This window comes from Lethenteron reissneri, chromosome 33, assembly GCF_015708825.2.
Source record: "Lethenteron reissneri isolate LAM-NWPU_2019-01 chromosome 33, ASM1570882v1, whole genome shotgun sequence".
Taxonomy (NCBI): domain Eukaryota; kingdom Metazoa; phylum Chordata; class Hyperoartia; order Petromyzontiformes; family Petromyzontidae; genus Lethenteron; species Lethenteron reissneri.
Genome location: NC_083811.1, coordinates 9,885,265 through 9,911,177, shown reverse-complemented (window position 1 = coordinate 9,911,177; position 25,913 = coordinate 9,885,265). Strand labels below are relative to the sequence as shown.

Genomic DNA, 25,913 nt, shown 5'->3' with positions numbered 1-25,913 from the left:
AGCTTAACTCCTAACAGGAGGGTTTGCAAGAGCTCAAATCCAAGCCAGCGAGTGGCATATTCAATGCGCATCTTTCACAGCTGATCTCGTACACATTGTGTAAGTTAACACTGATTCTTGACTTAAAGCTTTCGTGACTGCAGGAATTCATATTCTTTGGGTCTTTGGGTAAAATCACGTAGATAGGTTAAAAGAAAATAACAAAATAATAAAAAACTACGACGTTTCGATCGCAACACAAGCGATCGTCATCAGGAGAAAAAAAACGTCGTAGTTTTTTTGTTATTTTCTTTGAACCTATCTACGTGACTTTACCGAAAAGACCCAGAGAAAATGAACACTGATTGTCTTTAGGATAGACTGGCCTCGACCATGGGATTGGGGAAATTTCCTACTGCTGGTTCAGAGCTACAAAAAATAGTCTTGGTCCAAATGTATGTATGTTGAACTTCTTTCGCGCGATACATGCTAATCAAAATGGGATCCCACACAAATGTTCACTTGAAAGGTGTGACATTTTGAAATTAATACAATGTGCATCTGTGAGCGTATTCTTATTGCAGCGCCGATCTCAGTGGCGCATCAACCACAACGTGTGTGGGGACTCGGAGCACATGGCCCCTCCAAATTAAAAGCTTCGCTTTTTGGATCCCAATATCATCGCATGTGGTCCACTTGCCCGCGGCAAAGGACAGCGTCTATCGCTAGCGCTCCTGCGTAGGAGTAAGTACAACTCTGTAATGGTACATGAACAGCCCATTTGGAATCCTCTGTTGGATGAGAACCTCCCCATGCCTTGCAGGCCATGAGGGATATATGACGACAAGACTCTACTTCACCACGCCGGTGAGTATGGGTTGGTGAAGGTTAGGAGGAGTGAAAAATCACAATCCATATTGCTGCGCTGCCCTATATATACTTGTTCGCTGGTCACGGTGGTCGCTGTTCATCCGAACACTATCTAGGCTCAATCCTGCTTAGCTTCCAAGATCTGACAAGATCATGCGCATTCTGGGTGATGTATAGTCATGCTACAGTAATGGTGAGTGTATGACAACGGATCTTATTCTAAAAAGAGCGTGAGAATATTGGAACAAGAGTGATGCCAATATGAAGCTACTGGCAGATGGAGAGCTCCTCTGTCTCTAAAGCTCAAGCACAAAGCATTCTCAGAGCATTTGATTGAGGCCAAAATCTCACGAGGGTACCCTCATGATGCCATCCCAGACACAAGACACAAGGCTACCATCCCTGGGGCTAACAGCAAAGAAAGCACAGCAGCAGCTTGTAGCATTTAACAGTGCCCATTTAATTTGGAACAGCCCAAGTCACCACAGTTAGTTAGAAAACACAAGTACAATTATTTTGACCACACTATACTCTACGCTTCCGTTTGGCATGGTTGGCTACGTACTGTGCAAACGAAGTTCAAAATACACGTACCTCATTTGTCTTTCAACATATCAAAACAATGGGCACGTACTTATTTACATTTGTTGTCCTTTACTAAACCAGTGAAATGCGCTAATTTAACCAAAAAGCAAACTCCTTTTGGGCCTCTAAAGTGATGTGTAAACTGTTTTCTTGTTCTATTGGTGCCAAATATTCAATGCACTGATTATGACAGACGCACATTCGTGTTTTCTCAGCTGTACAATAGTGAAAATAAAGAGTGCAATGCGGCGAGGAACGCTGAGAGCGGAGAGCCTTCATTCACCAAAGCAAAACGAGGCTATCAGTGCCGTTTGTCAGAGTGAGTGCGACATGTGTGTGTGTGTGTGCACGGCTGTACCTGTCGCCTTGTGGAGTCTCAGCGTTGACACTTGCACCGTTGTTCAACAGAAACTCCACCGTCTCTCTCGGATCATCTCTGTCGTAACAGAGAAAAGAAAAAAAGACAGCCTCTAGTGAACACCTTCTGCATGGTTCCTCTTGGGAGATTTCTTCTAGTCCGATGGACTTTTGGGCCTTTGGGGCATTACCATCAATGTTTCCTCGCAGTCATGTCTCCACTCCTCTGTCAATCACTGCTTCTTTCAGATGAGACAGCTTCATGTGGAATGCAATGTTTGATGTCCAGTCAGATCATGGTGTTCCTCTTCCACTGGCACCTTTGAGTGTTCCCAAGATTGTAATTTGTGTAAGTGAATAATGTGTCCAGAACAGGAACTGTAACAGATTCAATGAACTATGATCTCTGCAGTGGCAGTAACCAACAACAAAAAACAATCACACTCAGCATAGCTGTGACTGTTATGGTGCAACATGGGATCACGTGATGGGTTGGTTTGTTTCTGGGGTGTCGTCAGTAGTGGTGCATGGCTCTCGTTTAGGAAAGAGAAATATTACACTTTGAGATTCCCATAAAATCCATGCAGCTTCCAAGAGGAAATGATTGATGACCCAGTACTGATGCACAATGCATTGCCTCCACATTCAAATTAATAATTGTACTACGGGTGCAACGATGCACTCATTTATTGATTATTAACAATTTTTAAGTTAATGATACATTCATTGAAAAATGTGTGTAAAAAAATCTGTTTAAAATTAATTCTTTTTCATTCCTGACCACAGCTACCATCGGTGGTGAGTGATATGTGGGCGCCACGGTAGCAGATTGTTAACTACCTCGCCTGGTATTCAGGAGTTCGCGGATTCAATCCCGACCCTGATGCCTGTATATTTGGAGTTTGCATGTTATCCCCGTGGTCGCGTGGATTTTTCTCCAGGTCCTCTGGTTTTTCCATATCATTTTTAGCCAGGTCGCTTTTGAAAAATAGCTTTATAGCTCAGTGGACCTTATCTAGTAAAATAAAAAAAAAATAGTTTAGTTTATATCTGAACTCCCCCTCGGCCTCCCCTTTACCAACCCACACTGACTAGCGTGGTGAAGTGGATACATTCCCCTCGACCAACACGACATGGGAAGGCCTTCGTCCAGGAGCGGATTAACAAAGCTTCATATACTGCATTACATGTGTTGTATGTAGATTGATTGAGATGGCTCATGTAGCCACTAGAGGCCACTACAGTCACCTCAATGTAAACACGTAAATATAGTTTGAATAAAGTCATCACCCTGAATTGCAATAAATCATCCAATCGCCGGGGAGGGAGTGGTGAATCACTAAACATGTCACCATCAACACACGTCACCTCTTAATAAAATGTTAACTAATAACCTGTTAAGAAAAGTAAGTGGGTTTGGGCCTTCATCTAGCAATGTATTGATCATGGTTCATGATGATAATGATGATGACGTGTCACCTGCAATTGGACGACCAGTAACAGGGTTTGTGGACTCTCCACACTGGAGTCATGAGCCACTGCTGCTTGCAGAGAAATAATAAAAATACTCAAATGAAATTGAACCAATATGTGACCGTAATTATATAGGGTTTCATAAGTTAAACACACACACAGCGGAGAGTACCAAAGGAGCAAATTAAGTGAAACCAAAGGAAGCAAATTGCACGGGACATATTTTTGCAGTCTGTAACAAAACAGAAACTTTAAAAGGTTTGGGACGCTCATTATAGGTAAACTGGAAGATGGCCAAATTGTTTTTTTACAAACGCAAAAAACAGAATGAGATCCAGGTGGCATTTAACACGGGATATACAATGCTTGGATGTAAGCGCTTCACAACGTCCTGACATTTCTTTGCACCATTCCACATTTACACAGTTTCAACATTTATATTAAAACGCTGTCTACACACTGTAGTGGCTGTAAAGATGATCCGAAGGTTTTGATAACAACATATTAAAAAGTGGCACATGGTAAAAGAGGAAACCTTGAACCCACCTCCCTTGTCTGATGCACATATATATACAGAGAGGAAGATCACGATAGGTTATTCCACCATACTTCACCACACCAAGTCAGTGTCGGTTGCCAATGTAGGGGAAACATAGACAACACCCACGGCTCTCTGCTGACAATGTAGAGCCTATGACACCTGATTAACGTGGGATGATGGCCCAGACAAGCACAATCCAGGCTCAATCCCTTGGCCTCCAATGGGCGTGTTTTTAATGATGAGGATGAGAATTAGCTCGGCAAATTCGATTAACATGTATGAGTGTAAGTTGATTGAATATACATTTTCCAATATAGAATTGTATTTATAGTTTGCTCCTGATTATAAAACGGTCTGAAATTGTATAGAATCCATCCAGTGTGGCTTAATTTGAATTAAAACATATTCACTGTTCTCTAAATTTGTGTTTGAAAAGAATATAAATAGGATGTATTGATTTTTCCTGTCCGCAAGTATAATTGTTTTATGGAAGGACATACAATTTTGTATTCTCACGATACATATTTTTAAACCTCTTTTATCGGAATAAATAGCACTTATGTATTTAATATTTTAATAAAAACAAGTCAAATGGAAACTCAATAATTAATGGTAATGGCCAAATATATCAGTGCAGGACACTCCCTAAACAGAGCCTTGAGACGTGGTGAGGCTTTCTGTGTAAACAATTGGCAATAGCACAGGACTGTTGGGGCAAGTGCTGTTAGCGAGCACCTATGAAGGCCTGCACACGAGGGGGTGGGTGGTCGGCACCACGCTCGACCGTTTCTGTCTCCCCAGTGGCGATGTTTACACACCGCACCAGGAACTCATTTGAGGCTGGGTCCACCTAGGGGAGGCCCAGGACCGGTTCAAATAATCGTCACTGGTGTTGGCCGTGAGCGGGAATTGAACTCGGGTGTTGTAGTGGTTATTGCGCAGCGCGCTAACCACGTATTGAGCTAACCGCTACATTACCGCTCACTTATACAGTACATGCATACACACGCACTGCATATAATTTTTCAACATCCTCTGCATAAACATTCACGGATATTTGTTTAGCTTTTTATCTGCATACAAAATAATACACTTGCAATATATTGGGAAGCTATTGCCTAGCTATTAAAATGTCTAAATTAATTACATCCATATATTTTTCTTGTCACTTAAAACCCTGCAGAAGTTTTGTACACAATTAATATTTTGAATAAAATCTGCAGTTGCAGTTGCATACTTAATTACTGTCAGACAATTAAGGTTCTCTTTAAGGGCAGTGCCCTTTGGTTAATGCCCCAGATGCTCAGTTATTGTGTTGTTGGCATAGTGCTACTGTTGTGCAATTTATTTGAGCGACAACACAGATTTCTAAGACATTATTTATTCATTCAACCGTTCATTAAATTATTTACTCCGTGCCCCATGGAAAGAGCCACACAGGAAGGGAGCACATTGGAAGAAAACAAAAATCTAAATGTTACTTATTGCTCAAGTTAAATGCCGTGAAACTTCCCTTATCCATACACCGAATATTCCAGGCTGCCTTTTATCTGTTGCGCCAGATTCGATCTGTGCAATATCCCGATTATCCACGTGACAATTCTTCCTATAATATAATCGGATGCGCCGCAGAGATAAAAGGGAGCGGCCTGGCAGTGCCTCAAAATTAATCATATTGTGAGGCTTCTGCATGGAAGAGAGGATCTACTCAGAAGGCTCTAACTCATGATTTTATCCAAGCTTGTGGGTGAATACGAGACGTGAGCCAGAAGTGACAGCAAAGTGATCGTATTGTCCCTTTTTGTCCGTGCTGTACCACTCGAGTACGAGAGGAGCCGTTTGTGCAGATACACGTGGTTGACATAATCTGTCCTAGTTCTCAGGTTGCCACCTCTGAGGCACAACAAAAAACTGGGACATATCATGAGAAGATGATCTCACAATACTAGTTGAGGGGGAGAACTTTATGTCAATACAATGTCTTGATTTGTGTATTGCCGTATTATTATTACTGTACTCAACTGACAAAAGTTGGGACTTGTAATGTTCCGGGAAGACTTCAAGATTTCCCAGAACAGCAGCGACCAAAAATGAAGGGTCGATCCTGAAAATACCAGGATAGGTGCCAACCCTACCCTGAGTACCCCCATCCCTATCCCCAACAGCTAATTATATAACAGGCCTCCCCTACTGCATCACTCCAATTGTGCTGTATATGATAACACGTTGACATCAATGGTTGATAAAATATAAATAATAACAACAATGAGTAAACGATATTTTGTGAACATCATAAGACAAGATACTGTAAAAAAAAAACACCGTACATTCGCCCAGGCACTTTAAACTTCTTGTATGGATAGTCATACCATAGCCCTGGCGACTACAGGACAAATATTAGTTTTTTTCCCACCGAAGCAGATTTTCTGCACTGGTGCAGAAAACAACAACACACTTCTGCAGTTGATTTGTGAATTTTGTCTCACGGTAATGCATATTGTCTTGTTAAAGTGCATTCGATTTCAACAGAAGTGCAGCGGAACAGCAGAAGCTTTTTCCACAGAGCAGCGTATTTGTTTGAAGAGAAGCTACGGCCCACAGAATACTAAAAACAAAGCGGTATTGTGTGGGAGTAGAAAAGCACAAACTTACACCGCTGTGTAGGTTTTTAGCAGTTGTGTCGTACAGCTCTCCGATTGTTTTCGGGTTGCGCCGCATGTGGTTCGGCACGACGTCCGACGTTTCGGTCCATGTGCTGGGGAGCTTATTCAGGAGCAGAAGCTCTCAGCACTAGGAGTGATAACATCGGAACGTCGTGCCGAACGACTCGCGGTACAACCCGAACGGAGATCGGTGAGCGACGCAATCTGACTTCTAAACAGGCAGTAGTGGGTGGGTGGTTAGTCAGTTCTCAATTGAACCTGAGGCGGCCCAACAACACACATCACCCAAGTCACTGTGGGCAGCGGCACGCTGCTCCCACTGTGGGTTAACTCGGCATCCCCGCAGGGTGCCATGTTCTGAAGTGGACTTGAGTGGTGAGGCATGGGGTCAAGTTTTTCAAGAGGAAGCCGGTCACCTCTATATTTTATCAATCATTCATGTCAGGTGTGATTAATTGATCTCTGGGTTTCATATAAGTTGTTTCCAAGTGGGTTTGCTTTTCTGTCAATCAATTAAAGGCCTTCATTTCACGAAATAAGATCTTTGACATTCATTATCTCTTGTGAAACAAAGACAGTTAAGTTGGGCTGGTATTTATTTTTTATAATCAAGTTGAGGAAATATTTCAAATTTGCTAATTATAAGGTGATGGGGTATCTGACATGAAAATTGCCAAAAAAAACATCAGGTGGCTGTACACATCAAATCATCAGCTCTGTGCCATTTCGGCTGTGACAGCACTGATCACGGGGGTATAGCCGGCGCAGAGTTAGCTGGTTAGAGACGGTACCATCATGCGGCAGACAGCACCGTCGCTCCATTCTTAGACTCGCAATTTAGTGACGAGGGCCTCGTGAGCAACTTACAGCTCAATCTCCTTGTGCAGGATGCCCAGGAGCAGCTTGTCTGCCTCGCTCTCCTTGAACGGGAAGCCTTGTGAGAAGAGCCTGTGGACACACAACATTAGGATGGACATTGCAGAAAAGGTAGATGGCAAAAGTGTAGCCCTGAAATGTCATTCTCGTGCCACTGTTGGTGGATGGACCACCTCTAGAAGTTCCTTCTAGAGAGTTCCTTTAGAGGGCGTACTACATACTCTTTCAAGGTGGTCAGACGTTTTGAAAGAGGTGGGAATACCCACACTTTACCCCGCCACACGTGACCTGCCAACCGACTGTAGTGTTCCCATTTTTCCTGCTTGGTGAAGAGAGGCGGTGGGATTTGTTTTAACTGCCGTGCTGGGAGAGTGACCTGGTGACCTCTGGATTGAAGTACAGTGTGCAAACCATTACACCACACGACAGCATCCCAGACGTAGCATGCCCGAGCCCAACATTTTTTGCAACAGCTATGTGTGCCTAGTTAATGGAATGTTCTTCGCTGGGACTTCCATTAAGATGTATAAACAAACAGGGCTGTTTGTTTTATTTCATAAAGCAAATGTTTGCAACGTCAGAATAAACGTTGGGATTAAAGTAAAACGAATTCATTATTTAATATCTTCCTTAGAACTCTGCAATACTTATAAAACAATTACTAATTTAATTGTTAGCCAAATGTTCCTAATTACACCGAATGTACTCTTCATTATTTTCATGTAATTGGAAGTTAATGCACTAAAATTATAATCAACTATGCAATGGTGATCATTATATTATGGTTATCATTAATGCCCACATTTTTTAAATATTTATCAGCCATGATCAATCCACTGCTGGATGCAGACTTCAACAAGCCATCACCATCTCTAAGGGTCCTGCGGTATAACAATTCATCTAACACCTGCACACGAGCTGATTTCATCGCTCAATCTCTGCGGTGAAAAATCTCCCGGGCATGTAATTCGCCATTGGTATTTTTGATAATTACCTACTATAATCACTCAGAAATGTCTGTCCATCCTGCGCGTGACGTCAGTCCACATGAGGCCCACCCCTAACCATTAGCGGGTAATAATTATGAGCTGAACAATTTTTCTATTGAATATTTCAGATTTACTGCAATATACACCCGTCCTTGGATGGGCAAAAAAAAACTAGTTCACTAAAAAATAGCACCAACCAACACAAGACAGTAATGTTATGATAAGAGTGTTTGACTCAAATTATATTGATTGCTGGTTCACATCCTGGCTAGCGGTTGACTCAGCCGATCATCTCTCTGTGGTTAATAAAATAATAGTACCACGTCTCAAAGATTAACAATGGTCATCCTTTACAAGTTGGACTGGCCTCCGTCATAATAACGTTGAATTTCCACCTCTGGCTCAATACAACCAAGTGAGGTGAACACCGCCAAGTTCTTGCGCGAGTATGACGACACTATGACTATGGCTTTATGAGAAAAATATTCTGACACGGCCAAGGCCAAACCGGAAGCATGACATTTTTTAAAGAAGGGCATTCAGAAATTGAGGGAGGGCAAGAAACAGCCAATGTTGAACAGACTTTAAACACAATTAAATGCTGAACAGAATAATGAATGACACGGTCTGCTTTTGGTTATCATGCATTTTGCTCCAGCTCTCACCCTCTATGCAAGAGCGGAAAGGTTGTCCCAACAAATTTGGACTCAACTCTAAAAAGTCAGAAGGGGGGGGGGGAGCAGTGTTCGGCAGGGGGGGGGGGGGGAGCTCAACCTCCCGGATGGTAAGGGGCTGGTCAGCGCCCAGCACCACCACCACGTAGCGTTGCCCCCCACTAAGTTACCAACGAGCGCACGTTGCCCCCACCCTCCCAAGTTACCAGCGAGCACAAGTCAAGAATCCGCACGCCGTGGCCAGGTAGGCCGGGCTGGGTGACGCAGACGAGGCCCCCTCTCGGACGAGGTTCTCGCGAGCCCCCGGCCACGCGGCCAGCAGCAGCGCCAGCATGTCGCACCGGCCCTGCATGGCGGCACAATGCCAGGGGAGCAGGCCACGGTTGTTGGGCTGCAGCAGCGATGCTCCACTCTCCAGCTGCTCTGACCAGGCAGGAAAACACGGGGCACGATGTTGTTCGTGTAAAGTAGACGAAACCGCTCAGCAAGTCACCGCACGTGCATGTAATGCGTCACAAGAGACTTGTTGGGGGTCATCTTCTTGGTTCTTTCGGTAAAGTCATGTAGAAGGGAAATAATAAAATAATAAAATAAAACATTAAATAATTCTCACGACGTTTCGGCCACAACGCAAGCAGCCGTCCTCAGGTGAAGAATGAAATACCACCAAGCTTGGAGCGTATATTTAAGCTGGGTTGGAGGGGGAAGAAGAGCGCCTTGACAAAATAATTTGCATATCAAGAGAAATTTAGAATATTTATGGGAAATGCGTAGGAGGTGGGCGGGGGGGGGGGTTTCAAAGTCATATTATGCCCGTGCATTATGCAGGATTAGCAGCATCAAAGGGAGGGGATGGGGGTAGCATTAACAAACAGCGTGAGAATTATTTTATTATGTTTTATTTTTATTATTTTATTATTTCCCTTCTACGTGACTTTACCGAAAGAACCAAGAAGATGAATCCCTGCAGTCACGAAAGCTTTAAATCGAAATTGTTGGGGGTCACCAAAACATTGCAAATTGGATAAATGTGTCATTACATTAAATGCTTTTTATCACACTTAGTGGTTTCAATTCGAATACAAAGCCCCCTCCTCCTAGGATGTGAGCTAAAATCATTCAGCATCTACATATCATTGAGCATCTAGATATACATGGTTCATACCCCAAACACTTTGGGTAGTTTTCATCGTTAAAGTAAATGTTACATTCGTCTACCAGGAAATGTGTTATTTTTAAAATCTCACCTCCCTCCCCAATCAATTCCAAAAGTCAGAGCTCAAACTACCGCCTCCGAGATTCCACTGCCATGCAATGCCCCAAAGTCAACTGCTACTACTTTATTTTACCAGCTAAACCCCACTGAGCTATTAGCTCTTTTTCAGAGGCGATCTGGCCACACATGATTGCCCATCGCGGTGGCTTGATTATCAAACGTGGAAAGTTATAGGAGCCCAAATATTCCCAAAGCGTGTTTTTAAAATTTGGAGGGAAAAACCAGAACACGAAGAAAAATCCACGCAACCTCAGGGGAAAACATGTGAATTGCAAATATACAGGTGTTAAAGGTCAAGATCGAACCCACAACCTCCTTTATAACCAGGCCAGGGAAGCAACATATCACCACCGCAGCGCTCCACGTGAGAACTCAGAAGATCAGGGGATAGGCCTCATTTACAAGACCGACCTGGGTCACCAAAATGCCAAAAGCAAAACAAATAATGTGAAGTGGCGCAATGAAGCGAACAGAAATCGGATCGTTTCCTATGAACACAGAACCCTACAGAGAAGATTAAGTGCGTGACTCTCCACGGGTTTGTGAACACCAACAATGTTTGCGAGTTTCAGACTTCGCAAGCCTTGCACGTTTTTGCAAGTGTTTCATTAGCGCACAAGCGTATAATTAAATTGATCGGCCCCGATCGACCTCTCGATCGTGCCCATGGTCCGAAGGCGATCAACTCACCGCTTAAGGACACCTGCACAAAATTGTGTGCCCGTCAACGCGAGTCTATTTCACACGGGTAGGCTGCACGGGCTTGGAACATTTTACAGCACTCCCAACTCGTACACGAGCCCTTATAATTATATTCGTGTTTCGACATAAGACAAAAAGAGCACAAAATTGGAGACACGCAATAATGCACATAATTAGGAATCCATCCACCTACACATTCAATTGTGCATTAGCATTTAAATGAGCTGTAAGAATCTCAATTGAGATAGACCATAGCAGAAAGTGAAACCAGCGCACTGCGGTGCCAGATCTGGGTAACACCTTAAAGAAATGAAGCCGTGTTGACAGATGTAGCATTGATTAGCAATATATATTTTTTAGCTCTGTATCAATCCACTATTGGATGAAGATTTTCCCATTCCTTGTTAGTTGTGGGGGTTGTTTGACGATACTTTACAACGCACTTTAGTGAGATGGTCCCAGGTTAAGATACCACTCGCCACTCATGTTAATATATCACTCACCACTCACGTTAAGATACCACTCGCCACTCACGTGAGCCGTGGCTGCGAATAGCATTCAGATAAACGAGTTTATCGCGCAGTATGCTAACCGCTTCGTCACCACTCCACCCCAGTATTAATTATGACAGGTAAAAAAAACGAATGATACACAATGTAATTTATTCAAATAACAAATACTGTTTAACCTAAAGAGAACTGGAATAACATACCCAAAATCTATTCATCTGTTACAATTCAAGTTTATATTGTCTTGAGTCTTCAGTTTTCCTACCATAATAATTCTGCTTTATAATAATAATCATAATGATAATAGGAAATGCTGTTGGGGAAAAATATCAATATTAGTTTTTAAAGTTGTGAACAGAAATAAATAAGTTAACAAATAACTACATGACCATTCACCACCACTATATATTTCTACTAATTACGCTTTCGTTAATTGTAGCTGATTTAGCCAATATTTAACGCTGAAATACACAGTCGACCACACATTAAGAAATCATTATTAAAGTGTGAGAAACTTACTTCACTTTATTCTCACTTCTCATTCAATTTGTTTTAATTAAAGACGCTACGTGCTAGTGCATGCATTACTTATTTTAGACCATAATTAAATCTTCATTTGCCAGTGGCTTTCCAAATCAACAGAGTGTCTTTGTATTTAGTCAGTATTTCATCAATTAAGTTGGTTTGCTATCACACTCTTAACCATGGCTATAAGCGCACAGCGCTCCATCCGACCGTGCACTGATTATGCCTGCACACACTCCCGATAAGGCTGGCACTTAACCGTTCCGAATATTATACCTAGATTATCTCCTTGTCAAATTGCAGAACACCTGTGTTGGTGACGCGGCCCAGCGGCAGTCCATTGGCCACTTGTTGCACACGATCACGGTTCGAATCCAAAGGCCGCCCTGGTTATAATTGTGGCTTTATTATCTGTTAAGAGAAATTCGTGCCGTCTGCTTCAGAGTATGAGTTAAAGATCCCATGGCATCATTCGCAAGAGTAGGTCATTGTGTGATGGTCCAAATGTGTTCATTCTAGATTTGAAGCTTTCGTGACTGCAAGGATTCATACTCTTAGGTTTTTTCGGTAAAGTCACGTAGGTAAAAAATTTGAATTAAATTTAAATTAATAAAAGTAAAATAAAACAAATAAAAAAAATGTGCCAAATGTTGTAACGTACCCACAAATTTCTTCATTGGAATATACATTGTAAGCTTCGCCGCCAACTGCAAAAAAATACTTGGCGAGAGCATCCTAAATAATCATGAGACTAACTGAGGTTCTCCTGCATAAAGAAGCGAAATAAAATAAAATACCAAAAAGCCTAACATCACGAAGGAATAAATGTCACGGTAATAAAAGTTGGTAAAGCAGCACGAAGGCAACGGCTGGAAAGTGTGTCAGAATTTTGTGGCGTAAAAACGCAAGACCACATTTTTCAGTACTGCACTGCAAACCACACATTTCCTATGCATTATTTAAAGTATAAATTGCTATCATAAAAATAACACTGTGTAACAAAACTATTTTTTTTGTTCCTGGATAGTAAGTGTTATTTCCTAATTGATTATGCCTCAAAAGTACAGAAAATGGTTATTATTCCCCACAAACTTTGCTTTTGTGACCAGGACAGTGATATTTTGAAATTTACCTATTTTCAAAGAGAAAACGTGGTGTGCATTTGTGTCTTTCGTTGACACAAAGTCCTGGTCACAAAATAAAAGTTTGTGGGGAATAATAGCAATTTTCTATACTTTTTAGGCATAAGCAATTAAAAAAATAAAACACTTAGTACCCAGGAACTAAAAATTACGTTACATATTGTAATCTGTGTTGCTCAAATGTTGGGGGGGGGGGGGGGGGAACAAAAAAACAATAGGTGTAACATTCTGTTACCTCCTTTAAGTAATTAATGTTTTTATCATTGCTGTTATAATTACCATTTGTTTGTTAAAAATAACCAGGGCTGCAATTTTTTGTTGGGCTTTCACAATCAGAAAAAACATTTCGATCAAAAATAGTTAATTTCGTTTGAACCATAGAAGAATAAAAAAAAACATCTTGAAGCCAACAAACCTCCAGGGCTCAGCAATGCAGTTTGGCAATGCTCATTTAGCAAACGTTCAGCAAAATTAGATGCGCTGCTGCTTAAGCATAGCAAATTCATTGTGACACCCGACCGTCCGTGCAAAACACTTCATTAAATCCATCGGCGGCCACAGACACAGCGTTTACAGATACTCGTAATCCCACATGGACAGTTTGGGCCGCACCTGCATCATGGCTACGTGGAATTACATTTTGGGTATGAATCCTGGCAGCTTCAACTCTATGCCCAAGAGGCAGCGTAAATGAAAATGTGGGTCAGTCCAACTGACAATATATTAACAGTCCAATGTATTTAACAAAGAAAATCCATTCTAGAGGGTTTGCTTGGGTTAGATCGCATAAATATAAATGTGCCATTAAACCTGCCACCACCTGGACAAAAGTAAGGGTTGTCACGCGAACAAAACATGCCAATTCGTCACTAGTTCAGCACACCGGTTGTGTTGGAGAGTAAAAAAAAATCCCTCTATTATGTAAAATATTGTTCGCGAAAGCCTACGTGTTAAAAATAAAAAAAAATCACTGCTCAGATATATAATTAGGGGGGGGGGGGTGGAGGCGGAGGTGGAAATTTTAGTTTCATTGTTGGAGCGTAATAATTCCATGGATACTTCCCTTAAAGCCCCGACCTTGCTTAGTACTTAAGGAACGGTCTGGGATCTAATGAATGTATGATGGTATTTTTAGGTAAAGCGTTTCTTAGGCGAAAAGACGCAAGCTGTGAATACCGATGCAGCAACTCATCCGTTTGATTTGCTGCATACAAATTAACACAGTGTGAATTATTAAAAGTGTTTATATTGTCCCAGCTAATACTGATTCATGGTATAAAATAAACAATCATGTTGTTAGGCAAAGGTTTATTTTGGCCATCTCAGCGTGTCTTTCAGCAGCAATTTTCCAAAAAAATTAATGAAGTTGAAAAGCTGCGAAGTATGATAAATTTACGCAGCCAGCTATGACATCTGCTAAAGTGTAGTTACAGCAAGAGAGATTAATATTGTTATGGAATTAATTTGCAAAGCACGAGCATGAGGAGTGATAATCAAATCGAGGTGTTCTGTTCGTACCCAGCAGGGCCATATTATCCAATAGGCACAGTAGGCTCTGCGCCTAGGGCCGATGAAAACTAAAGCGCCTATGAAAAACAAATTTGATCATTTTTTTTCGTGCGATAAAACATCTAAACAATATATCTTCTTCAATAAATATATGTACATAGCAAGGATAGGCACAGTGTATATACATAGAGGCAGAGTAATGTGAATCTTTTATTTTCTTCATAAGGTGAGATACATTTACACGGGAGATGAACAAGTGAGTGACAGTGGCAGTAGTAACATGGGCAGTAGTTTCGATTTAAAGCTTTCGTGACTGCAGGGATTCATCTTCTTGGTTCTTTCGGTAAAGTCACAGTAGAAGGGAAATAATAAAATACAAAAAATAAAACATAATAAAATAATTCTGACGACGAAAGCAGCCGTCCTCAGGTGACTTTACCGAAAGAACCAAGAAGATGGACAGTAGTTCCAACCGTAGAGATTTATCACTGAAGGCCTACGAAACATAAGTTTCTAGGGACTACGGGAACCTTCATCCGGCCCTGGTACCCAATGATTATTAGGAACCTCTGCTCCATCACACGCCATGGTCGGCGGATTCAGAACTGATGGGGGACTGAGGGCCACGGTTGAGTTATGTCAGTCATGTGAGGAAGTAAGAGTTTAACTCTACTTCACCACGGCAGTCAGGCCCACATCAAACAGAGAACTGACACTCACCTGGGGCATTGTTATGAATAATATTAGAGGGTAATCACACAGCTGGACTTTATTCGCCACCGACCGAGGCAGCAGAATTGCACGGCAAGGGCCGTGGATGGGGGTTGTTCATCGCAAAATAGCAGTAATTCCTGCTAAAACAGCTGCCACGTGACCCGGACAACACGAGAGCCGATTGAGGCATCGCCCCGCGGTATTCCGCAACCACCTTTGCAATGCTAACAACGCGGAAATTAAATTGCGATGTCATGAGGGCATTAGTCACCGTACGTCAATGCACAGATACACACTTTGATAAAAAAACTAATACCATTATCAGAATTCCACACGATGTATTGCCCTGCTCTTATTGTGAACCAGAGCAATGTAATTACTCCATCGGAGATAATAATCATAAGGAGTAGCCTTTTTATTCCCGAACCTTCTGTTTACTTTACAGGTTATGCCTCAATGTTTGCAACACAGACTCCCACTCATCTTCCTGTAATATGAAGGAACTAAGCCAAATAATTAAGTAGCACCTCTACAACAATCTACTGCTAGATGGTGGCCTTCCCATACCTGTGTTGGTCACAGAGGTTGCATGGCTACGTTTCCCCACCACTCTGGACAGTTGTATGTTGATGAAGGAGACTAAGATTTACAGTGCAGTGCACGCAGCATTGTGCCACCGCTCCATGCCAGGAGCAACTCTATGACTATTCATATGGCCTGTAGGTACAAGATAAATGAAATAAATTAGAAGAGGCAATGCTGAGACTGCCTGCACGGATCTCTTCCCTGCACTAAACAAATGTGAATTCATTCCACGTTTGAATGTTCTCAAAATATTATGGTGGATAATGAACATTGGACTGCATCCTGACGCAGTCATAAATCATTGTAATCACGGATTATTTATGTTTTTATCATCCCAACCGAAATCTTTTAAAACCTGTCAGTATATATTTTATGATTTATTAGTCATTGGTATTCTCAAGTTATTAGCATGACTGTAATCTTCATCTTGATCATATCACTGTCATTGTGATCGATACTAAATTAAATAAAACAATAGTAAATGTAGCAGATGGTAGAACAGACATTGTGTAACGGTGAGCACACTAGCCTTTCAATCCACAGGTTTGCAGGTTCTAATCGATCTCCCGGCATGGCACTTGAAATGATGTAGACTTTTAATAAATCCACCCAGCAGTATAAATTGGTATAACCGCAATTATTCGATCAGCAGGTCATGTCCAAGACGTCTGGCCAGCATGGAAGAGTAGGCCAAATATCTTCTAGAGGGGCTTTCTAGACCTCCAGTGGTGTGAGGAAGACATTTTCGGGCTGCATCTTTAATTTTTTTTTAACAGGCTAAAGACAAGCTGGTCTCCAGTTTAAAAAAAAAGATACACAAAAAATAAGTGAAAAATTAATCAGGAAAGGCCACATCAAGCAGATGGTAGAGTAATGGATGAATGCATTTTAATATCAATCTACTTTTCAAGTCAAAACAGACAATGCGTTCCATTAAACGTGAAACAGAGACAGACGATCCTGTACGTGTGGCTTCTGGCCTCAACTTTTAAACTCACCACTGTTCACACTTTTTTTTATCAAATGTATCAAAAATAAAATAAAATTCTTTCACGACAAACCAACTAATTATGAATAACCTAACTACCTCGCATTTTAAAAATTCGTATTTTTTAAACCCATTTTCTGCACGTTACAGTGTAGGGTATGTTTTATTGCTCTATGGCTCTTGAAACCAAATTTAAGCAATCCTCATCGTTCCAACATGACATTTCCTGTTCGTAATGGAAAGAAGAAAAGTTATTTGAAACAAGCATTTAAGGTATTGTGGGGGGCGGAGGGAGGGGGGATTTCAACCATTTTATTCGCAGTGTATTATATTCTCAACATAATAAAAGTAATCTTTTTGCACAAAGCACACAAGTGCAAACGTTTCTCCGCTATATTCTTATAACCTAAAACACTGCAGCACTCTCCTCCTCGCAACCTCTAAACTTCAAACATGTCATTATCTTGGGGAAAACTCAGAAACTTCTTTCTATGACATCAACTGATGATGGGGTTTTATTTTTTTCCCAAGTATACGTATGCAATTCCAACTTTGCCATTAGTCAAGACAATCTGACAGTGAGAAATTGCACAGGATATGCCTGGAGCCCTCTACACAGTGGTTCTGCACTCGCATGTTGTGTTTTTAATCTCGATAGCCACGCTTCGTTGTCATGTAGATTTGCGGCCAAAAATGTCATGCTGGCACTGGCTCTGCCAGCAAAGTGACATGCTGGCTTTTGTGTTTTCTATAATGGTTGGAGATTTTAAATGAGTATTCATTAAGATGACCAAATTGTATGTTGGCGAAATGACTATTTTTTTATTGCGATAACCACAGATAATTGCACGACTACCGTAATACGAGTTTGATGATTGTTCTTTTTTTGCGAAATGAAAACTCTTCAGGGAAGAAGTGTAACCTGCAGAGCAGACAAACCCGTTCCAGAAGGCCTAACGCTGCAAAGCAAACTTTACATTTCTGTGCGCCTACTTTCACCTTAGCTGCATATCAAGGTCGAAATCAGATCCTTTGTCTGAAATTGCATGCTGTCACTTTTCCGGCTCAGCGCTAAGACTCCTGTGCCCGGTGACAAGTTAATTTTTGAGAAAAAAATTACAATCTTTCTTCAGACGATTTTTTTTAAATGTGCAATTAGAAAAAAAAAACCTGAGCTCATTACTGATGGAAATAACACGTTCTTATGCTAACCCTGTACATAACCGAGGCACGTAACTTAGCATACAAATAAACTAGCTCTTGGCTGCATGCTAAATAATCACTGTTTGGAAATAATTGCTGTTCTATATAAAAAATTGTAATCATTTTCTAGGTTAAATTGTGGAATCATTATGCACACTTAGGCATTATTTATATATTCACAGTATAAATGCTTCGTACTTGCAGATCTTATTTTGCACAAATTAAGGATATGCATATTGATTATACATTCCATTACATGGAAAATATGCAGTGCATCCACGTGTTATTTTTGTTATATTAATTTTAAACGGACATTCTATTGATAATCTCTACAGCTCCGAGATTTAGCCTTAATATTGACTGTCTGTAGTTACTGTGCTGTTTTAAAAGGTGTCATTTTATATTTGATAAAATTCTGAGTGCACTGAACTAGATTTCCAGCCACATCCAAGGTTAGTGAAACACAAGCAGGTACCCGCGGAACTCCACCGGTAAAAGTGTGGTGAATATGTAGGTTTTTTAAAATCTTAAATCCCTCTTCTTTACCTCACCAATGTCGCGTGACGTCAACCCCCTCTCATCACAAACGCACCCCAATTGAGCATGACGTCATCACCCTCTGCTACAACTCACCAGTATCACATGACGTCATCGCTGCTCCCATCTCATACCTGACGTCACCCCAATCTTGCGTGACGTCTTAACTCCTCTCACTATACTCTTTGGGTCTTTGGGTAAAGCCACGTAGATATGTTCAAAGAAAAGAACAAAAAACTACGACGTTTCGATCACAACACAAGCAATCGTCATCAGGAGAAATTTGTAAAAAAAAAAATCAACCCGCTCATGAATATTAATGACGGGGGGAGGGGTGCGGCATGTGGAGTGACGTCACGAGCGTTACACACAGACATTCTTGGCTCATTATAGTAGTAACCAGTGTCTCTGAGGTCATCAGCCCCTCCCCTCCACCTCAGCCCAATCAACCCCCCTTCTCTCCACCTGGCCAGCGTTACAGAAATACCAACAAGCATATGATTACTTCTACAATGAGCCAAGAATGTCTGTGTGTAACGCGCGTGACGTCACTCCACATGCCCCACCCCCCGTCATGAATATTCATGAGCGGGTTGATTTTTACACTCAAGCAGAAGAAGGTTGAGCGGAAATATTTTTTTCTGCAAATTCGCTTTAAGTTTAATGTTTCTTTATTGAAAGTGAATCTAATAAATTATTATACACAGCAACACAGTGTGGATTTAGTGTCTTTATATATTTCTTCAACACTTGAGACAAAATGTAAGTCTAATTTATGCTTCTACATTATGGTAAAATAGACATTTCTCGGTGATTTTCCAGAAATTGTATCGAATTCTAATTTATTTCAACCCCAGTGACTGAAAGCAGAAGAGAATAAAGTATCAGAGCAGTGAATTTGAACAAATTGAAGGTCAGTTATATACAGTGCTACAATGACATGAAGTGAGGTGTTTTATGGCGTAGTTTTGTGCAAGAATCACTGCCATTAACACAGTGCTACAGTGAACTGCAGTAAAGTGTTTTATGACTTCGTTTTGTGGCAGATTCACTGCCATTAATACAGTGCTACAATGAGATGAAATGCAGTGAAGTGTTTGATGACATACTTTCGTGCAAGATTCACTGCCATTAAATTAACACAAGATACAATTATACTCTGATAATTTTTTTCGTAAATATTACAGCTTCCATCCTAGGATGGGCAAAGAAGCTAGTACCTACTATAATCACCCAGGAATGTCTGTTCTTAACGCTCGTGACGTCATTCAACATCGACCAGCCCCCCTCATTAATAATTATGAGTGGGTGACGTCATCCAAATGGACACCCGCCCCCCTCTCATTAATAATCATGAGCGGGTGACGTCCTCCAAATGGACATCCCTCCTCCATTATAATTACCTACTATAATCACCCAAGAATGTCCGTGTGCAACGCTCGTGACGTCACTCCACGTCGACCAGCCCCCCTCATTAATAATCATGAGCAGGTGACGTCACTCCACATCAAACAGCCCTCCTCATTAATAATCATTGTAAGCTGACATCCTCCAAATGGACCCCACCCCCAATTCATAATAATTAGCGGCTGACGTCACTCCACATGGGTGCACGAGGCGCCTCCTCCCCCCTCCTCGGTGTCAACTCACAACCCTCACTGCAAAGGCAGAACCCTCACGTCACGTGATCTCCGTAACGCTGTTGAGACATAGAAGTAAAAAGGAGGCCATGATGAACAAGGGATTATAATCTTTAAATGAAATAAGTCTGTGTCACCGCGGCCTTACAAATTGCACACGCATTGATGCAATTAATACCACGTCGCGGTCTGCTTTTCGTTTGCAAGTTTCAGATTTACTGCAATACACCCGTCCTTGGATGGGCAAAAGGATAGTTATATAGAGATGGTCAAAACAACCACAGTGATGTGTGGAGGGCCTTCATCCAACAGAGACCTGCTGTTATTATTTCTGTAAAAATTCTGCACATTATTTTACTTAGAATGGCCATTTAATATCATATGTGTAAGCATCATGAGCGAGTGTGTATGGCCATACTGTATTCCTATTGACTACAGGAAAGTGGGTTTGGGTAGGATGCATCAGTAATAGAGATGACAGCCGATGGATGAGACTGATGATGGAATGACAGCAAAAGGAGGGAACATCCCCAGGAGATGAAGCGATGAGTCACGCTCATGTGCAGGCATGATATGGATTGTGCCATCGCAAAATCATGAGGGATCGCAATGGCGTGGACAGACCATTCATCCAGCAGTGGAGAGACAATGGCTGTTGATACAGTGACGATAATGATGACCACGTATGGCGCGAGCCATCACATAATACCTTTGCCACCCACATCCATGACTTTAACAGATTTTTAAAATTAATCTCCAGATGCATTAGGCATTGCTGAAGCCAGAGTCAAGTTGCGGTTACAGTGCACTGGTCTGTGTTTCGCTGTACACGTTTAGACTCGGCAGGTATCACGAGAAAATGTTTCACCTGCCCTCAATAGTCCCCATTATGCTTGGATGATACGTATATTTTGGGATTTATAATTTGATATTCTGAATGTAGCCGCATTGACAGCTGAACAGGTTAAACACATTCTAGTTACGTTTCATGTTCCGGCATAAAAAAAAGAATGGATTTTGTCTAAATGGAAGAAAGGGGAGGGGGGGGGGTTAAAACCCCTGCGGTTAAACTAAAAATAGTTCCCAAAGTCTGCATTTCCAAACTGCCCAAACTAGGCTATGTTGTATACATGTGTGATAGGCAATGCATATTTCATTCCATGAAACAAATATAGTTTGTTTTGTTCTTCCAGTATGCAAACTTGTCAATTTATGCTGTTGGCAGCAGTTCCATGAGACAATGAGACACACAGTGGGGTTGTGTACAGAAAATGAGAAATGAACCGGCAAGGAAGACTGTGCTTACTCACACTGGATAATTTTTTCTTCATGAATGGCAACTACCAAACTTTCTGTGCCTAGTGCTTAAAAACCTTACATACCAATGTTTGAACATTTCGATTTAAAGCTTTCGTGACTGCAGGGATTCATCTTCTTGGTTCTTTCGGTAAAGTCACGTAGAAGGGAAATAATAAAATAATAAAAATAAAACATCATAAAATCATTCTCACGACGTTTCGGCAACAAAAAATGTTTGGACATTTCAACACGTGCTGCAGAACCAATGACTCAGTACCGACAGCATTTTAACCAGCACGGAGCTACAAACGTGCGAGAGGTCTCGCCCTTCTCCGAGTTGTGGCGTATTCCAATAAAAAGAACCCAGTGTGGCGCTCACCAGGAGGCGAGCGGCGTCCAGCGCGCTGGGCTGCCCCGGCTCCCCATAGCAGCGCATGTGCATCGCCGAGTTTCCGTCCGCATCCAGCTCGTTCACGGCCCCACCGTGCTCCAGCAGCAGCTGCAGTGAGTAGCAACAAAGCAAGCACATTTCGATTTGAAGCTTTCGTGACTGCAGGGATTCATCTTCTTGGTTCTTTCGGTAAAGTCACGTAGAAGGGAAATAATAAAATAAAAATAAAACATAATAAAATAAAATAAATAATATTATTTTATTACTTCCCTTCTACGTGACTTTACCGAAAGAACATAGCAAGCACAGCTCAGCACCGCGCTGTAAAACGCATTTCCCACTGGCACGTCCGAGCCGCGCCACAGCGCCAGCGCCAGGGTGCCCTTCTCGCCACAAGTGGTGAGACGAGCCAGAACCCGAAGTGTGCACCTCACGAGATAATCTCATATTCTTAGGTTTTCTCGGTAAAGTCACGTAGGTACAAAATTAAAATTAATTAAAGTAAAATAAAATAAAAATCACGACGTTTCGGAGGCAACACAAGCTTCCGTCTTCAGTGGAACCGTCACAGCACGCTTTTGATTTTATTTACTTTATACAGCAAGCGTGCTGTGACAGTTCCACATGAAGACGGAAGCTTTTGTTGCCTCCGAAACGTCGTGATTTTTATTTTTATTTTATTTTACTTTCATTAATTTTAATTTTTTACCTACGTGACTTTACCGAAAAAACCTAAGAATATGAATCCTTGCAATCACGAAAGCTTCAAATCTAGAGATAATCTCAATCTGTCGAGGTCATGCTCCAAGCAGGGCCAGGGGTGGGGGCAACTGATGTCCGTCACGCTGAAGTGACTAACGTGAGATGTCGGCAGCACGTCTCTGCTCCTGAAGTTGGAAAAACAATCTGGCGCCTCCAGAGTGACGTCAGGATGGCTTGTTGTGCAGTGTCTCTCTGTTCTTTGCAAGGACACAGCAGATGCTTACTTGTCTTATTTTATAATTATTATAATTATTTACTAATATTCCTTTGTTTTTCTTTAAAAATCCCACTGAGATTAATTTCCTCTTCATCTTGTATTCTTTTTTTATCTTTGTGCCTAAATGTATTCCAACTGTGCCATCAGTTTCGTGTCACGAGATGAAATATCGATTCGGAATCTAGGAGAGCACTGCACTGTGTGTATGTATGTTTAACTTCTTTCGCACCGTACTAATCGGAGGTGCATCAGAGGATGGCGACTGCAGAAGAGCCTTTATCCATTACACAGCAGGGTGACACTTTTACACACGCTCTACTATTATCACAGATGGTTTGTCGCATGACAGTCAAATTGATTTTCATATCTGTATATTCTTTTACTCTCATAGCTGAAATTTAACCAAGCCAAGTGCAATACCAAATAACATATCATGGGGTGTTTTTGTGTGACGATTGGTGACTTGGCTGAAAACATGAACTCACTTCACTTGAGAATCCGGTTTCATCACGGGTGATAACCCACATTTAAACCGAGGATCCCAGCAACGCCAGTTCAGCACTCTTCACTTCGGAGCCCACCTGAGCATCGCCCGTTAACACATTCCTGCGGAGGGAGCTGGTAGGAACGTTGGGTTGCTCGGTCAATGGCCAGGGTCAAAGGCGGCGTGGTGTATTCCGCAAATATGCCCTACTGTGAGGGCGGGCACAAGCCGGCGTGAGTAGGTTAAACGTTGAGTTTTATAAGGGCACCACGGGGTGACCAGCCCCTCCCCACCCAGCCCCACCCCTCCCACCCCCACCCAGCCCCTCCCCACCCTCCCCTCCCCACCCAGCCCCTCCCTCCCCACCCAGCCCCTCCCTGCACGACGGACGGACACAATAATCGTCTGTGGGCTGGTGTAACCAGGAGGTTCCTTCTAGATTTAAAGCTTTCGTGACTGCAAGGATTCATATTCTTAGGTTTTTTCGGTAAAGTCACGTAGGTAAAAAAATAAAATTTAAATTAATAAAAGTAAAATAAAAATAAAATAAAAATCACGACGTTTCGGAGGCAACACTTGCCCCACCTACGTGACTTTACCGAAAAAAACCTAAGAACAGGAGGTTCCTACCAGTATTACTTTTCAATGCAGGCCGAGCTCTTTTGAGAGTGTGAAGAAAATATATTTTAGTTTTGTTAATCATCCGGTTTAAGATTTGGGCTGTGAAAACCGGCACACGGTGGCCTACTTTGTGAATAATGTCAAGGGGGTATTTTTATTTTCACTAAGCAGCAACCAGGGCGGCTTGGTGAGTCATCTCTGAGATCTCCAATCAGCGATATCAATCAAACACGTGACTCTGCTGAGGCTAACAACGCCTGTACGTTGAGAGAACAAGGCTCCAAGGAGACGAAACTGACCATACGTACCAAGCTGGGGCTGATCATTTAGAATATCTCTGCCCGCACAAGCAGGCGATAGGCATGAGAGAGGCGCATATTCAGCTTTGCACACTCAGGACAATGATGTTTGATGAGAAATAATGATGTTTGGTGATGACAATTGATGACGATCATCACGACGATAGAAATAAGCGAATGAAAGTGATTCACGACAGTGACGAATAATGATGACGACAGTGATTACGATTTTCACAGTCCCCTAACAATGAAGTTGTATGATCAAAGAATTTATTTTAGCCCTGGAGCAAAGAATGATGAATATTAATCTGACAGCAGAAATTTCTAAAGTGTGCGTGACATTTTTTTTCATCTTTTCCCCAAATGTTATCCTGAATCTGTCCTTGGTGTCATTTTTTGAGACAGAGTATGCATTCAGAGCTCTCGCAGAGCAGTGCAGCCCTTCGTGTCAAACAATGGAACACTGAAGTGGATATACAGAGCTACCTCTGAGATCACTTCAAGTCACCTCTGTTCGACACAAGAGTGACGTTTCTCACTTGACGGTCAAATATTTTTCATTCTCAGAGCTTAATTTCGCAAAATTAAGTGCGGTGCAAAATGTAACATTAAGGTTTTTGGTGCAGTAATTTGTTACCATGCTGAGATAATCAACGCTTTGCAATATAATCACATGTGGCCGATGAGATTCAGACCCAGGATCTCAGCGGTGCCAGCGAATCGTTCTGACCTCTGAGCCACCTCAAGTTAAACCCCAAACTTAATGTAATGAGGCTTTTTTCTGTGCGGTCATTGTTGATCATGCCGAGACCATTTAGTCTCTGCACTTGACAACTTGGCAGAGTCACGGGAGGCTGAAATTTGGCCACCTCGACGGCTGGCAACGTCCACAGCTGTACAGGGCGAGGTAGGTACCTGAGTAGCTGGGCCGTGCCGAGCGCGATGCAGAGGCGTGGCATCCCTGTAATCCAGCAGGTTGACATCCACACCCCATCCGAGCAGATCCTGCGGGCACAAGCGGCAGGGGAGGAAAGTGCGGACCAGGTCATCTGCCGTGCAAGACCCTCTTCGGTTTTCTTCCCTCCTGCAACATATTTGAATGCTGGACAACACAGCTACAATCTTAATTTGGAGCTTTCGTGACTGTAGGGATTACTCTTTGGTTCTTTCGGTAAAGTCACGTATAAAGATAAAATAATAAATTAAATAATAATTTCTTATAAAGATAAAATAATAAATTAAATAATATTTTCTTGTTTTATCTTTATACGTGACTTTACCGAAAGAACCAAAGAGTAACACAGCTACAACAAGAGGCACCGCTGCTCAGTGCTCATGCAGGTCGCCTTCATCATTTCCCAGTGAGAACGCAAGCATGAGATGCTCATCACTCTCCAGAGGTCAATCACTATAAATGTATGTCGATTGCCAAACCGGGGTAAATTTTTATGTAACGCCGCTTGAATCAATAGCGATTCTCCCTGCCTATGCTGTAGAACGAAT

At 41.9% G+C, this 25,913-nt stretch overlaps 1 protein-coding gene across 1 annotated transcript in view; it reads right to left on the bottom strand.

The window, feature by feature from the left end:
• LOC133350331 (serine/threonine-protein phosphatase 6 regulatory ankyrin repeat subunit A-like) overlaps positions 1 to 25,913 on the bottom strand; it is a 63,833-nt gene that overhangs the window by 20,454 nt on the left and 17,466 nt on the right. The window contains exons 7-11 of the mRNA XM_061564569.1: positions 25,326 to 25,415; positions 22,016 to 22,135; positions 9,214 to 9,425; positions 7,336 to 7,416; positions 1,793 to 1,870 (exon numbers count right to left, since the gene is read on the bottom strand). Coding sequence (XP_061420553.1) covers positions 1,793 to 1,870; positions 7,336 to 7,416; positions 9,214 to 9,425; positions 22,016 to 22,135; positions 25,326 to 25,415 — 581 coding nt within the window. The remainder of the gene's footprint in view (positions 1 to 1,792; positions 1,871 to 7,335; positions 7,417 to 9,213; positions 9,426 to 22,015; positions 22,136 to 25,325; positions 25,416 to 25,913) is intronic.